At 47.2% G+C, this 15,112-nt stretch overlaps 1 protein-coding gene across 1 annotated transcript in view; it reads right to left on the bottom strand.

The window, feature by feature from the left end:
- RFC3 (replication factor C subunit 3) overlaps positions 1–15,112 on the bottom strand; it is a 52,352-nt gene that overhangs the window by 23,173 nt on the left and 14,067 nt on the right. Inside the window, exons 2-4 of the mRNA XM_063951793.1 lie at positions 6,383–6,520; positions 5,760–5,827; positions 5,572–5,669 (exon numbers count right to left, since the gene is read on the bottom strand). Coding sequence (XP_063807863.1) covers positions 5,572–5,669; positions 5,760–5,827; positions 6,383–6,520 — 304 coding nt within the window. The remainder of the gene's footprint in view (positions 1–5,571; positions 5,670–5,759; positions 5,828–6,382; positions 6,521–15,112) is intronic.

Below are 15,112 nucleotides of genomic sequence, written 5' to 3'. Positions count from 1 at the left end.
CGCCTTATCTACCCTAGGGGGTGTTTCCCAACGCGCCCTAACCTCTGGCGGGAAAGGGTATAGTGCCAATAATTAGAAATCAGCAGTTTATCGGGGGGAAACCACGCTTTATCACACACCTCATTTAATTCATCTGATTCAGGAAAAACTACTGGTAGTTTTTTCACACCCCACATAATACCCTTTTTTGTGGTACTTGTAGTGTCAGAAATATTCAATGCCTCCTTCATTGCCGTGAACATATAACGTGTGGCCCTACTGGACATTACGTTTGTCTCCTCACCGTCGACACTGGATTCAGTATCCGTGTCTGGGTCTGTGTCGACCATCTGAGGTAACGGGCGTTTTAGCGCCCCCGACGGTGTCTGAGACGCCTGAACAGGCACTAATTGATTTGCCGGCTGTCTCATGTCGTCAACAGTTTTTTGCAAAGTGCTGACACTGTCACGTAATTCTTTAAATACGACCATCCAGTCAGGTGTCGACTCCCTAGGGGGTGACATCACTAACACAGGCAATTGCTCTGCTTCCACATCATTTTCCTCCTCATACATGTCGACACAATCGTACCGACACCCAGCACACACACAGGGAATGCTCTGAAAGAGGACAGGACCCCACGAGCCCTTTGGGGAGACAGAGGGAGAGTTTGCCAGCACACACCAGAGCGCTATATATATATATACAGGGATAACCTTATGTAAGTGTTACTCCCTTTATAGCTGCTGTTTTATATTAGCTGCCAATAGTGCCCCCCCTCTCTTGTTTTACCCTGATTCTGTAGCAGGACTGCAGGGGAGAGTCTGGGAGCCTTCCTTCCAGCGGAACTGTGAGGGAAAATGGCGCTTGTGTGCTGAGGAGATAGGCTCCGCCCCCCTTCACGGCGGCCTTTTCTCCCGCTTTTTTTAGGAAAACTGGCAGGAGCTATATGTGATGTATTTCTTTAGCCATATAAGGTTTAAACATGTTTTATTGCGTCTCAGGGCGCTCCCCCCCAGCGCCCTGCACCCTCAGTGACCGGAGTGTGAAGTGTGCCGAGAGCAATGGCGCACAGCTGCAGTGCTGTGCGCTACCTTATCTGAAGACAGGAACGTCTTCTGCCGCCGATTTCTCCGGACCTCTTCGCTCTTCTGGCTCTGTAAGGGGGCCGGCGGCGCGGCTCCGGGACCCATCCAGGCTGAACCTGTGATCGTCCCTCTGGAGCTAATGTCCAGTAGCCAAGAAGCCCAATCCACTCTGCACGCAGGTGAGTTCGCTTCTTCTCCCCTTAGTCCCACGATGCAGTGAGCCTGTTGCCAGCAGGACTCACTGAAAATAAAAAACCTATTTAAACTTTTACTTCTAAGCAGCTCAGGAGAGCCACCTAGCATGCACCCTTCTCGTTCGGGCACAAAAATCTAACTAACTGAGGCTTGGAGGAGGGTCATAGGGGGAGGAGCCAGTGCACACCAGCTAGTCTAAAGCTTTTACTTTTTGTGCCCAGTCTCCTGCGGAGCCGCTATTCCCCATGGCCATTCCCCATGGTCCTTACGGAAGTCCCAGCATCCACTAGGACGTCAGAGAAAATCCTATTTTCTCTTACGTCCTAGAGGATACTGGGGTCCACATTAGTACCATGGGGATGTACCAAAGCTCCCAAACCGGGTGGGAGAGTGCTGAGGTTCCTGCAGAACTGATTGACCAAACTGAAGGTCCTCAGAGGCCAAAGTATCGAACTTGTAGAACCTATTCAAACCTGACCAAGTAGCTGCTTGGCAGAACTGTAAAGCCGAGACACCCGGGGCAGTCGCCCAGGAAGAACCCACAGACCTAGAAGAGTGGGCCTGTACAGATTTTGGACACTGCAAACCTGTCGTGGAATTAGCATGCTGGATAGTAAGCCTGATCCAGCGTGCAATTGTCTGCTTTGAAGCAGGACACCCAATTTTATTATTGAGATCATAAAGAACAAAGGGGGTAATTCCAAGTTGATCACAGGAGGAATTTTTTTAGTAGTTGGGCAAAACCATGTGCACTGCAGGAGGGGCAGATATAACATGTGCAGAGAGAGTTAGATTTGGGTGGGGTGTATTCAAACTGAAATCTAAATTGCAGTGTAAAATAAAGCAGCCAGTATTAACCCTGCACAGAAACAAAATAACCCACCCAAATCTAACTCTGCGCATGTTATATCTGCCCCCACTGCAGTGCACATGGTTTTGCCCAATTGCTAACAAACTTGCTGCTGCGATCAACTCAGAATTACCCCCAAACAGCGAGTCACATTTTCTGTGACGAGCTGTCCGCTTCACATAGATCTTCAAAGCCCTCACCACATCCAAGGACTGTGAAGTAGCAGAGGTGTCTGTAACCACAATAGGTTGGTTGATATGAAACGCAGACACCACCTTTGGAAGAAATTGCTGACGAGTTCTGAGTTCAGCCCTATCTCCATGAAAAATCAAATGGGGTCTTTTGTGAGACAACGCCCCCAGCTCCGACACATGCCACGCAGAAACCAAGGCCAACAGAGTGACGGCCATCCACGTAAGAAACTTGACGTCTACGTCCTGTAAAGGCTCAAACCATTCCGATTGCAGGAACACCACGTTGAGATCCCAAGATGCCGTAGCAGGCACAAAAGGGCAGTTGGATGAGCAGAACCCCCTTCAAAAAAGTGTCTGAACCTCAGGGAGAGAAGCCAATTGTTTCTGGAAGAAAATGGATAAGGTTGAAATCTGGACTTTTATGGAGCCCAAACGTAGGCCCACATCCACACCTGACTGCAGAAAAAGGAGAAAACGTTCCAGTTGAAATTCTACCGCAATAAATTTCCTGTTCTCACACCAAGAGACGTATTTTTTCCAAATACGGTGGTAATGTTTAGACGTTACCCCCTTTCTGGCTTGTATCAGGGTTAGAATAACCCTATCCGTGATCCCTTTCCGGACTAGAATTTGACGCTCAACTTCCATGCCGTCAAATGTAGCCGCGGTAAGTCTTGATAGACAAACGGCCCATGTTGGAGAAGGTCCTCGCGAAGAGGTAGAGGCCACAGGTCCTCTAGGAGCATCTCCAGTAGATCCACATACCAGGCCCTTCTTGGCCAGTTCGGAGCAATGAGAATTGCTTGAACCTTTTTATTCTTTTGAGAATCTTTGGGATCAATGGGAGTGGTGGAAACACGTACACCATCTGGTAGACCCATGGAGTCACCAGAGCGTCCACCACCGCTTGTGGGTCTCTCGACCTGGAACAATACCGCTTAAGCTTCTTGTTGAGACGAGAGGCCATCATGTCGATTTGTGGAATTCCCCACTGATGGGTCAAGCACCCAAACACTTCCGGGTGTCGGCCCCACTCTCCTGGGTGGAGGTCGTGTCTGCTGAGGAAGTCTGCTTCCCAGTTGTCTACTCCCGGAATGAAGATCGCAGACAATGCTACAGTGTGCCTTTCTGCCCAGAAGAGAATCCTTGTTACCTCTGACATTGCTGCCCTGCTCTTCGTTCCGCCCTGTCGGTTTATGTACGTTACTGCCGTCACATTGTCCGACTGAACCTGAATGGCTTGATCTTGAAGATGTGATGCCTGCAGAAGGGCATTGTATATGGACCTTAGTTCCAGAATGTTGATCGGAAGAATGGTTTCCTGACTTGACCATCTTCCTTGGAACTGTTCCCCCTGGGTGACTGCTCCCCAACCTCTGAGGATTGCGTCTGTGGTTAGCAGAATACAATTTTGAATCCCGAACCTCCGGGCTTCGGTCAGGTGAGAAGTCTGAAGCCACCACAGAAGGGAAATCCTGGCATTTGGCGACAGACTTATCCTCTGGTGCATGTGAAGATGCGATCCGGACCATTTGTCCAACAGATCCAGCTGGAAGGGCCTTGCGTGAAACCTTCAGTACTGCAGCGCCTCGTAAGCTGCCACCATCTTCCCCAGAAGTCGAATGCATAGATGCACCGATATCCGGGTTTGTCTTAGAACATCCCGCACCATCGACTGGATCACCAATGCCTTTTCCAACTAAAGGAACACCTTCTGTGCCTCCATATCCAGTATCATACCCAAGAACGGAAGCCTCCGTGTTGGTTCCAGATGAGATTTTGGTAGGTTCAGAATCCACCCATGATCCTGGAGCAGTCGGGTTGAGAGGGCAATGTTGTCTAACAACCTCCCCTTGGATGGTGCATTATCAGCAGATTGTCCAGGTATAGTATTATGTTTACTCCCTGTTTGCGGAGGAGAATCATCATCTCTTCCATTACCTTGGTGAACACCCTCGGTGCTGTAGAGGCGCCAAATGGCAGGGCCTGGAATTGGTAGTGACAGTCCTGTAAGGCAAACCTTAGATAAGCTTGATGAAGCGGCCAAATCGGAATATGAAGGTGCACATACTTGATATCCAGAGACACCAAGAATTCCCCTTCCTCTAGACCTGAGATCACCGCTCTCAGAGACTCCATCTTGAACTTGAACACCCGTAAGTACGGGTTCAACGACTTGAGACTTAAAATGGGCCGTTTGTAGTTCCGAATCGTCCAGTTTCGGAACTACAAACAGGTTGGAATAATAACCCTGACCTTGTAGCTGAAGTGGAACTGGAACAATGATCTGAGTCTGTACCAGTTTTAGAATTGCTTCCTGTAAAGTCATACTTGCTTCTTGAGAAGCTGGTAAGCCTGATTTGAAGAATCTGTGAGGTGGGAGTTCCTGAAACTCCAGTCTGTAGCCCTGGGCTATAAGATGTTTGACCCAGGGATCCTGGCATGACGTTGCCCATATGTGACTGAAGAGTCTTAAACAGGCTCCCACCTGCCTGTCTTCCAGGCAGTGCGGTCCACCATCATGTTGAAGGCTTCGAGGAAGCAGAACTGGGGTTCTGTTTCTGTGAACCTGCAGTTGCTGGTTTTCTGGGTTTACCTCTATTGCCTTTAAAGGCCGTAGAAGAACCTTTGGTTTTGTTTTTAAACTTCGCTGTCCGAAAGGACTGCAGAGTTGGAGCAGTGTAGGATTTTCTTGCCGGGGGAGCTGCGGAAGGAAGGTATGTAGACTTACCCGCAGTAGCCTTGGATATCCACGTATCCAGTTCATCTCCAAAAAGGGCTTCACCTGTGAAAGGTAGGCTTTCCACCCCTTTCCTGGAACCTGCCGGGGGTCGACAGCGAATTCAGTTTAGACGCCAGAACTGCTGCTTAGTAAATGCTATCAATTGGAAACCTTCGTCAATTGACAGCATTTTCTAAATGACACCAAAACCGCCACTTAGTACATTTAGCCCCCTGTCTTGTTTAACCTTACAGGGAAAGTATACCACTAATGTCTCTCACCAGTTGCATGGCTCACAGAGAACACTAGGGGGAGAAACAGCCCACCCCAGCTCACAAAGCTTCTTCGTCAAGGCTAGCGAGTACAATACCACACAGTCGCCTCCCACACTTGGCTGGTCAGTGATAGCACAACAATGGCTGCATTATTATTTGAGCTACTCTTCACCGCTTTTCAAACACTGCGGTCTAATGTAATTGAATGGGTAAAGCTAAAATAATAAACATCTGTCAAGAAAGACAGCAGGGAAAGAAATAAACTCGCCTTTAAAATCTCTCTGAGTACTTGTCTCAAGTTGCTGTGACTGGGCTACAGTCTTCAGTAATTCTTGGATCACGACACGATCACTATTGCCGGCATCACTGGGAAAGCAAAACAAGGACACAAACGCTGATCACTCTGGTGCAGAATGAAATAAAAGAAGAATAATGAATAATCAGTTTGTAACGTACCTTGGGTTGACTTCCAGATGGTAGTTACTTGCTATGGAACTAATCTCAATTTTCTTCTTTGATGGAGTCTGTATAAAGCAAGTCATACAAGCTGTTCATTGTGTGGACACGAGGAATTGAGTAACAGTGCATATGAAGGAGATTTATCAGTAGACAAGTTGTACATAGCAAATAAGCTTTCAGCCAGCATTTATAAAGCAAATTCTACAATGATTGGTAGAAGTTTACTAACTGCTCTAGGCAACTTCTCCACTCTTTAGATGATTGGATACATCTCCCCATAGTATTTTCCTTCTTCCATATAGAATTTACCACCAAGTTCCTTCTCAACTTTACTGCAACATGTCATTACAAATAAATGGTAAGTTGCATCTAAAGAAAATATATAGGTGTGTGATAGTATAGTGGGGAGCTTAGAAAGCGCGCTGTGAGCGATTACATATACTCTATACAGCGCAGTGTAAAATGATTGGCGCTCTATGAATAAGTTATGTGGACATGCTTAGTTAATTCTGTGCTTTTGACAGCGATTCCAGTTATCGCTTATCACAGCACACACAGTGCATTACTACGTACACAATACAAAAGCTTAGAATTGGCATTACACAAAAGAGAATACATACAGTAATTGACTGATGTTCAATCCGCAGTTTTTCTACTCCAGCTCCATACAGCTCTCTCAGCAAGCACATTATTCTGGTCTTCTTTCCAGCTCCAGATGGCCCGAACACCAGGAGATGAGGAAAGTCTCCACATTGTACCTGCACACAGTCATCTGTTAGTCCTCAGTGTGAATGTGAAGGCAGAATTCTATTACACTACCACTACCCCAATTACAGAACTATTGTTTCCCAGATGGCAGTGTATAGATACAGTGGAAAAAACATTTGACAATACAGCATTACAGTGGTTATCCACCCAAAGCTAAGAATTAATATATGTGTGATTGTGTGTATATACAGATGTGGATCTCATACATCTTTGCTGCAGTCACACCAAACTCTTGGCATGCAAGGTCGCATAAGAATCTTCTAGCGTCGGGCATTTTGCCAAAACTGCATCTTAGTCTAGTGTCCATTCTGCACCCTGCATCTGTCACAATGCAAGCTGTTCCTCTTTCCTGCCTGGGGTGTCGTTCTCTGCTCTAGCACACCCTGGTCTGTATCTTAGTGCTGATATACAGACCAGAGTGTTCTAGAAGCAGTAGAGCAGAGCAACACCCCAGGCAGGAAATATGAACTGCACGGGTTGTGACAGGTGCAGCGTGCTAGAGTGAACACAATTGGGCCGATTCAATTGTTGTTGCCGCTGCCGCCACTAGTGTGCGCCCAACATCAGCAATTCAATTGATCTGCCATTTGGGCGCCTAGCGTCCGCAGAGGACACATTTTTCTCGCAGCCTCCAGAGGTGCAAGTAAAAATGTGTTGAAACTGGGCACTTTGGGCATCCATACCCCTGTTTCGACACCCAAAGTCTGTTTGGGCGCAACATGAGCAATGTGCATAGGCGCCGAAACACAATTGAATTGTCACTACTGTTTGGGTGTCTAAAAAGTCCTGTGTTTTAGACGCCCAAAACAATTGAATCTGCCCCTATTCGCAACATAATGCGACTAGGACGCAGCGATATACTGTGGGGATTAATTCGATATGTAACACCTGTATACATGTGTGCGACTGAGTACTTCATTCATTTTATCAGCTCACCAATACCACAGATAAGGGGTAAAAACCTGGAGCATGTGATGTTTTGGCAAGATAGACAAGCAGCAATGTCAAACACAAGTGTCACCCCTGCAGATCGGTTCTCCCACATATGAGCTATCAAAATACACTCCCATGGACACAGTGCAGTCTGTCATTGTTACACTGTACCTAAAGAGCTTGCACTTACTGCACAGGCTTCTCTGTTGACTGTAGAGCTGCCCACAGACTTGGCTTTAATCAGACACAATCCATTTAGGAGCACGGCAGAAAGTGGGAGACCTGATATCACTGGTAAATATGTATATTGTTCTCTGTAGAGCAGAATATGCAAAATGCCAGGCATGGTAGCTAGTGTATGTGACCAAGGAGAGTTTGAGTAGATACCTCTGTTTCAACACCTACTGTACAATGTAACAATTTCACAAATACTGTTTTCTAAAGCAACAGGAAGTGTAAATGACTGCCCACATAGGTGGTGTTCTGTTCTCATCTCCCAGGGCCTGCTCTCTTGACACACAGATCGTACACTTGCAGTTTAGATCCTGTGGAACAAAAGCTTTACATGCAACTGGAAAGTGCAGCATCCTAGACTCCTCATCTGACAAACATCTTATGGAGTTATTTTCTCTCCAAAGAAGGCAGTGATAATTGCCAGAACTCCCTCCACTGCAACCATTTTATAAATTGGTCACTGAAATTTGCCACTTTATTATCTCCTGTATTTCACTTATCTTGATTAATTTCATGTGGAAAACATCCAGTTTATGTAACTTGGTACTTGGGGACGGGTTGGTAAGAGTAACATGGTTAAAAAGCCTGATGGGGCAGTGTGGGAAATGTCCTGTGGTACCTACTGGGGCAGTGTGGGAAATGTCCTGCGGTACCTACTGGGGCAATGTGGGAAATGTCCTGTGGTACATACTGGGAGTGGGACATTCGCCCTCACGCTGCTCGGGCTCGCCGCAGCAGCAGGGTGCCTTTCCGAGTCAAGGCGGCTGCAAGGGAGGTAGGAGGCTTAGTACTCCTTTTACACTGACAATTTTATCCCGGGATTTTGCAGTGTAAAAGGGTACACTTACAATTTCCCAGGACGAGCATCCCGGGATTTCAACCCAGGACCATCCCGGGTAGCTGTGCAGTGTGAACGGGTATACCGGGTCAAGGCGACTCGGCACCCGTTCTCTGCATAGGAGGAGGGGGTGCTTGGAGAAGATTAACTCCAAGCACCGCCTCCGGGAGAGTCAGCGGTGACGTCACCGACCTAGCAATATGCCGGGTCGGGCTGCTAATGTAAAAGGGTCATTCCCGGGAATGTGTCCCTGGAAATATCCCGGGACACATTCCCGGGAATGACCAGAGCCTGCGAATGTAAAAATAGGATTTTAATTCCTACCGGTAAATCCTTTTCTCTTAGTCCGTAGAGGATGCTGGGGACTCCGTAAGGACCATGGGGTATAGACGGGATCCGCAGGAGACATGGGCACACTATAAGACTTTGAATAGGTGTGAACTGGCTCCTCCCTCTATGCCCCTCCTCCAGACCTCAGTTAGAAAACTGTGCCCAGGGAGACGGACATTTCGAGGAAATAATGTGTTTAAACACGGTGAGTGTCATACCAGCTCACACCACGAACATACCGCAGAACGTGGCATTCAATAGAATACCAGCCAACGGCATGAACAATACACAGCCACATGCTGAGAGAATATAACACAACCAGTGTGCCAACCCAACCAATAAGATACCGCATGCCATGGCATGCACAACGTCAGCAACATCCTGACAGAAAAGAGAAACCACAAGAGTGTAACCATAACCAATAACTGCAGACACAGTACGCACTGGGACGGGCGCCCAGCATCCTCTACGGACTAAGAGAAAAGGATTTACCGGTAGTTATTAAAATCCTATTTTCTCCTACGTCCTAGAGGATGCTGGGGACTTCGTAAGGACCATGGGGTTTATATCAAAGCTCCAGACCGGGCGGAAGAGTGCGGACGACTCTGCAGCACCGATTGAGCAACATGAGGACCCCATCAGCCAGGGTATCAAACTTGTAGAGCTTAGCAAAAGTGTTTGAATCCGACCAAGTATCCACTCGGCAAAGATGAATCGGGCATCCGCCCAAGAAAACCCACTTTCCAAGTAGAATGGGTCACCACCAAATTCGGTAACTGCAAACCAGCCGTAGAACGAGCACGCCGAATCGGATCACAGATCTAGCGTGTAACAGACTACAGAGACGCAGGCGCCCCAATCACACTGGGAGCATTACGGACAAACAGAGCCTCTGTTTCCGCAATCTGAGCCAAATTGGCAACATAAATATTCAGAGATCTGACTACATCGAGAGACATTGAATCAGCTCAAGTAACCACAGGCATCAAATAGGCTGGTTTCTGCGAAACACCTAAACCACTGTTGGCAGAACTATTATCAGAGTTCTCAATTTCGCTCTATCCACCTGGAAGATCAAACAGGGGCTCCTGTGAGACCCAGCCGCCACTTCCAACACCCGCCTTGCGGACGCCAAAGCCAAAAACATGACCACTCTCCAAGAGAGAAAATTTAACATAACTTTTCAGAAAGGTTCCAATCATTGTGACATAAGAAACTACAACACCACGTCAAGGTCCCACGGTGCCAATGGGGGCACAAATGGAGGTTGGATGTGCAGTACTCCTTCCACGAAGGTCCGAACTTCCGGAAAGGTCGCCAATTCTTTCTTGAAAGAAAATTTATAAGGCCCAAACCACTCTTGAATGGAGCCTAACTTTAGGCCTGCACCCACAGCTGCTTGTAAAGAATGTAGAAAAACGACCCAACTGAAAGTCTTCCGTAGTAGCCTTCTTGGATTCACACCAAGACACATATTTTCTCCAAACACGGTGATAAGGCTTTGCCGATAGTTCTGTTCTAGCCCGAAGAAAAGTGGAAATGACTTCACTGGAAATACCCAGCCGCGGTAAGGCTTGATACATGCCCGGATCTTGCTGTAACAGTTCCTCACGTAGAGGAAGAGGCCAGGGATCCGCTATGAGTAAATCTTGAAGAACTGGATACCAAGCCTTCCATGTGCAGACCGGAACAATGAGGATCACCTGAACCTTTGTTCGTCTTACGTTTATCACCTTCAGAAGAGTGAAAACAGAGGGGACACATAGACCGACTGAAAACATCCAAGGTGTCCCGAGGACGTCCACTGCTATAGCTCGAGTGTCCCTTGACCCGGAACAATATCCCTGAGATCTCTCGTTGAGGCGAGACACCAATATGTCAAATTGAGGCACACCTCAAAGACCTGTCGCTTCAGTGAAACTTCTCGATGACGACTGTATATCTCCCGGATGGAGATCGTATCTGCAGAGGAATCTATTTCTCCGTCGTTCACATCCGGACCGAAGACTGCTAATCTAGCGTTTACCAGTCATTTCACCCAGCGGAAACTTTTACGGCATCTGCCATTTCCGCTTTTCTCCATGTTCCGCCTTAGCGGCTTACTTACACCACAGCTGTCAAGTCGTCCGACAGAATTAACACGACAGATCACAAAGCATATGTTCATTGAAAATAGCTCTTAATTCAAGAAAGCTTATTGCAGACAAGCCACCCAGCTTGACCTTTTCCTCTGGAAATACTTCCCTTGCCAGGACTGCTCCCCTGTCTCGGAGACCTGCATGCACGGACACCAGGATCCCATCCTGGATTCGAACCTTCTTCCCTCTAGGTGAGAACTGAGCAGACACCACAGGAGCGATATCCTGGCCATTAGGATTATATTATGGGGCATGTGCAGGTGAAACCCTGACCACATTTCCAACTGGCCCCGTGAAAACCACTCTGGCATTTGACCTGCTCACTGAAAAGCCTCTTAGGCCGCATCATCTTCTTCATCAACAGAACATATTGATGGATTGTCACTGCAAATCTGATCCGACTCTGGATCCTCAGACCTCTTTCCACAGGAAAACACAGAACCTCAACCTTCAGTAACTACTCTGATACCCACCTCCGACATCTGCGTCGTTGGGAACAACAGCCATTCCCTGTGTTGAAGAACAGTCAGAGAGAAACAACGATTTGCACCACTTGTTTCTTGACCTGGCCTTAATCAGGAGAGCATCTCAGTGCAGAATTACAATAGCTCTTATTATTGAAAGAACCCATCATACTGCCATCACTCCGGTGAAATGACAAAGACAATCCTCGATATCAACCCAGGTAAGCCGAATGCGGAGAAAAACGCATTCAACCCCTTTTCTACCTTTACATGCCGGAGCTCTCTGGTCTGAGAGAATCCATCCTGTAGGTCAACCACGTAAAGAGAAATCTTTGTTTTGGTTTTTTTACACAGGGACAGCAGGACAACGCCTTGAACCTGAAGCAACTCTGGTATGGCGTTGCGTACTACCTCCCCTTCCAGAGAGGAAACGGCAAGATCTATTTGAAAAATCAGTGAGGGGAAACATCTGTAAACGCCAGAATGTCCCCCTTTGTATTCTATACTTAACTCACAGGTACTAGTCCATTCCCGGACTGACTGAAAAGTAGTAGACTAGCTCCCACCGGAGTAGGCTCCAGCCAGATAGACCCAGCGACATGCGGTGGATGTGGTAGAAACAGAAAACGACATCCAATTCTAACAAGGCTGCAGAACTCTTACCTGTTCACCTTCCACTATCTGCACCGAAAGGGAAAAAAGAACGGTATCGAACCAGTTAAAATGATTGTAGCCCACAACAGAATGTGTCACCAACCGTTGTGAAGGAGTCTAACTCACGAAGTTAGATTTACCAGTAGTATCCGCCGAGACTGACTGAACTGAGGCATATCTCTCGGAGTCAGCCTCAGCATTCCCCCGGCCACACCTCCTGCGTTCGCACGGTAGCCTGCCGCAATGTTATAGAGAAGAATCAACATAAGAAACCTCCCCTCTCTTTTTAGGGTAATACTATCGGATGCCTTTCCGAATATAAACACTCCCCCATGTGCATGTAATGCAAATAAATCCAAAGCATAGAAATAAAATATAATTTAGCTTCCTGTGTACGATCCTTTGTGACAGGGCCCCGTGTCGACCAGGAGTTGACTTTCACAGTATTCTATCCACAGCGGGAAGAGAATAAACATTCGGACTCCATGTGAGGATCTGAGACCAACTCATCACGGCCGACCTAGAGCTTTATCAACAGAGCGACCAGCACAAGAAAAGGAATACTTTTACTTCGTCATTCATTATAAATCATAATACGAATATACATAACGTAATACATACATATATATATATATATATATATATTATATATATATATATATATCTATATCTATCTCAAACAAAAAGGTTCAATTCATGCGCTGCAAGTCCGTGTGTCCAGGAGTTTTTTATATATGAGAAAGTTTTCCAACGCTGCTCGATCCCCTGACGAAGACTGATTGGTCGAAACGCGTTGGGCGTGGTTACCTTGCCGTGGACGTTGTGACGTCACCCGCCGGGTCCGGAGCCGGCAAGAGAGAAACAGTTGGACTGTACACAACAGTGACGGTTATTCCATTGAATTTGGATTCTTAAACCTTAATGTATGTGGATACTATTTTGTTTTACTATAGAGTGAATGTTCCATTTACCAGCTCTCCTGATTTGTTCTAGCAATAATATATATATATAATAAGAATTTACTTACCGATAATTCTATTTCTCGGAGTCCGTAGTGGATGCTGGGGTTCCTGAAAGGACCATGGGGAATAGCGGCTCCGCAGGAGACAGGGCACAAAAAGTAAAGCTTTAGGATCAGGTGGTGTGCACTGGCTCCTCCCCCTATGACCCTCCTCCAAGCCAGTTAGGTACTGTGCCCGGACGAGCGTACACAATAAGGGAGGAATTTTGAATCCCGGGTAAGACTCATACCAGCCACACCAATCACACCGTACAACTTGTGATCTAAACCCAGTTAACAGTATGATAACAGCGGAGCCTCTGAAAAGATGGCTCACAACAATAATAACCCGATTTTTGTAACTATGTACAAGTATTGCAGATAATCCGCACTTGGGATGGGCGCCCAGCATCCACTACGGACTCCGAGAAATAGAATTATCGGTAAGTAAATTCTTATTTTCTCTATCGTCCTAGTGGATGCTGGGGTTCCTGAAAGGACCATGGGGATTATACCAAAGCTCCCAAACGGGCGGGAGAGTGCGGATGACTCTGCAGCACCGAATGAGAGAACTCCAGGTCCTCTTTTGCCAGGATATCAAATTTGTAGAATTTTACAAACGTGTTCTCCCCTGACCACGTAGCTGCTCGGCAGAGTTGTAATGCCGAGACCTCTCGGGCAGCCGCCCAAGATGAGCCCACCTTCCTTGTGGAATGGGCCTTAACCGATTTAGACTGTGGCAGGCCTGCCTCAGAATGTGCAAGTTGAATTGTGTTACAAATCCAACGAGCAATCGACTGCTTAGAAGCAGGCGCACCCAACTTGTTGGGTGCATACAGTATAAACAGCGAGTCAGATTTTCTGACTCCAGCTGTCCTGGAATATATTTTCAGGGCCCTGACAACTTCTAGCAACTTGGAGTCCTCCAAGTCCCTAGTAGGTGCAAGGCACCACAATAAGCTGGTTCAGGTGAAACACTGACACCACCTTAGGGAGAGAACTGGGGACGAGTCCGCAGCTCTGCCCTGTCCGAATGGACAAACAGATATGGGCTTTTTTGAGAAAAAACCACCAATTTGACACTCGCCTGGTCCAGGCCAGGGCCAAGAGCATGGTCACTTTTTATGTGAGATGCTGCAAATCCACATATTTGACTGGTTTTAAACCAATGTGATTTGAGAAATCCCAGAACTACGTTGAGATCCCACAGTGCCACTGGAGGCACAAAAAAGGGGTTTGTATATGCAATACTCCCTTGACAAACTTCTGGACTTCAGGAACTGAAGCCAATTCTTTCTGGAAGAAAATTTACAGGGCCGAATTTGAACCTTAATGGACCCCAATTTGAGGCCCATAGACACTCCTGTTTGCAGGAAATGCAGGAAACGACCGAGTTGAAATTTCTTTGTGGGGCCTTCCTGGCCTCACACCACGCAACAAATTTTCGCCACACGTGGTGATAATGTTGTGCGGTCACCTCCTTTCTGGCTTTGACCAGGGTAGGAATGACCTCTTCCGGAATGCCTTTTTTCCCTTAGGATCCGGCTTTCCATCGCCATGCCGACAAACGCAGCTGCGGTAAGTCTTGGAACAGACATGGTACTTGCTGAAGCAAGTCCCTTCTTAGCGGCAGAGGCCATAAGACCTCTGTAAGCATCTCTTGAAGTTCCGGGTACCAAGTCCTTCTTGGCCAATCCGGAGCCATGAGTATAGTTCTTACTCCTCTACGTCTTATAATTCTCAGCACCTTAGGTATGAGAAGCAGAGGAGGGAACACATACACCGACTGGTACACCCACGGTGTTACCAGAACGTCCACATCTATTGCCTGAGGGTCCCTTGACCTGGCGCAATACCTGTCCCGTTTTTTGTTCAGACGGGACGCCATCATGTCCACCTTTGGTATTTCCCAACGGTTTACAATCATGTGGAAAAATCTTCTCAATGAAGTTTCCACTCTCCCGGGTGGAGGTCGTGCTGAGGAAGTCTGC

This window comes from Pseudophryne corroboree, chromosome 2 (assembly GCF_028390025.1).
Source record: "Pseudophryne corroboree isolate aPseCor3 chromosome 2, aPseCor3.hap2, whole genome shotgun sequence".
Lineage (NCBI taxonomy): Eukaryota > Metazoa > Chordata > Amphibia > Anura > Myobatrachidae > Pseudophryne > Pseudophryne corroboree.
This window is presented reverse-complemented; position numbering and strand designations above follow the sequence as displayed.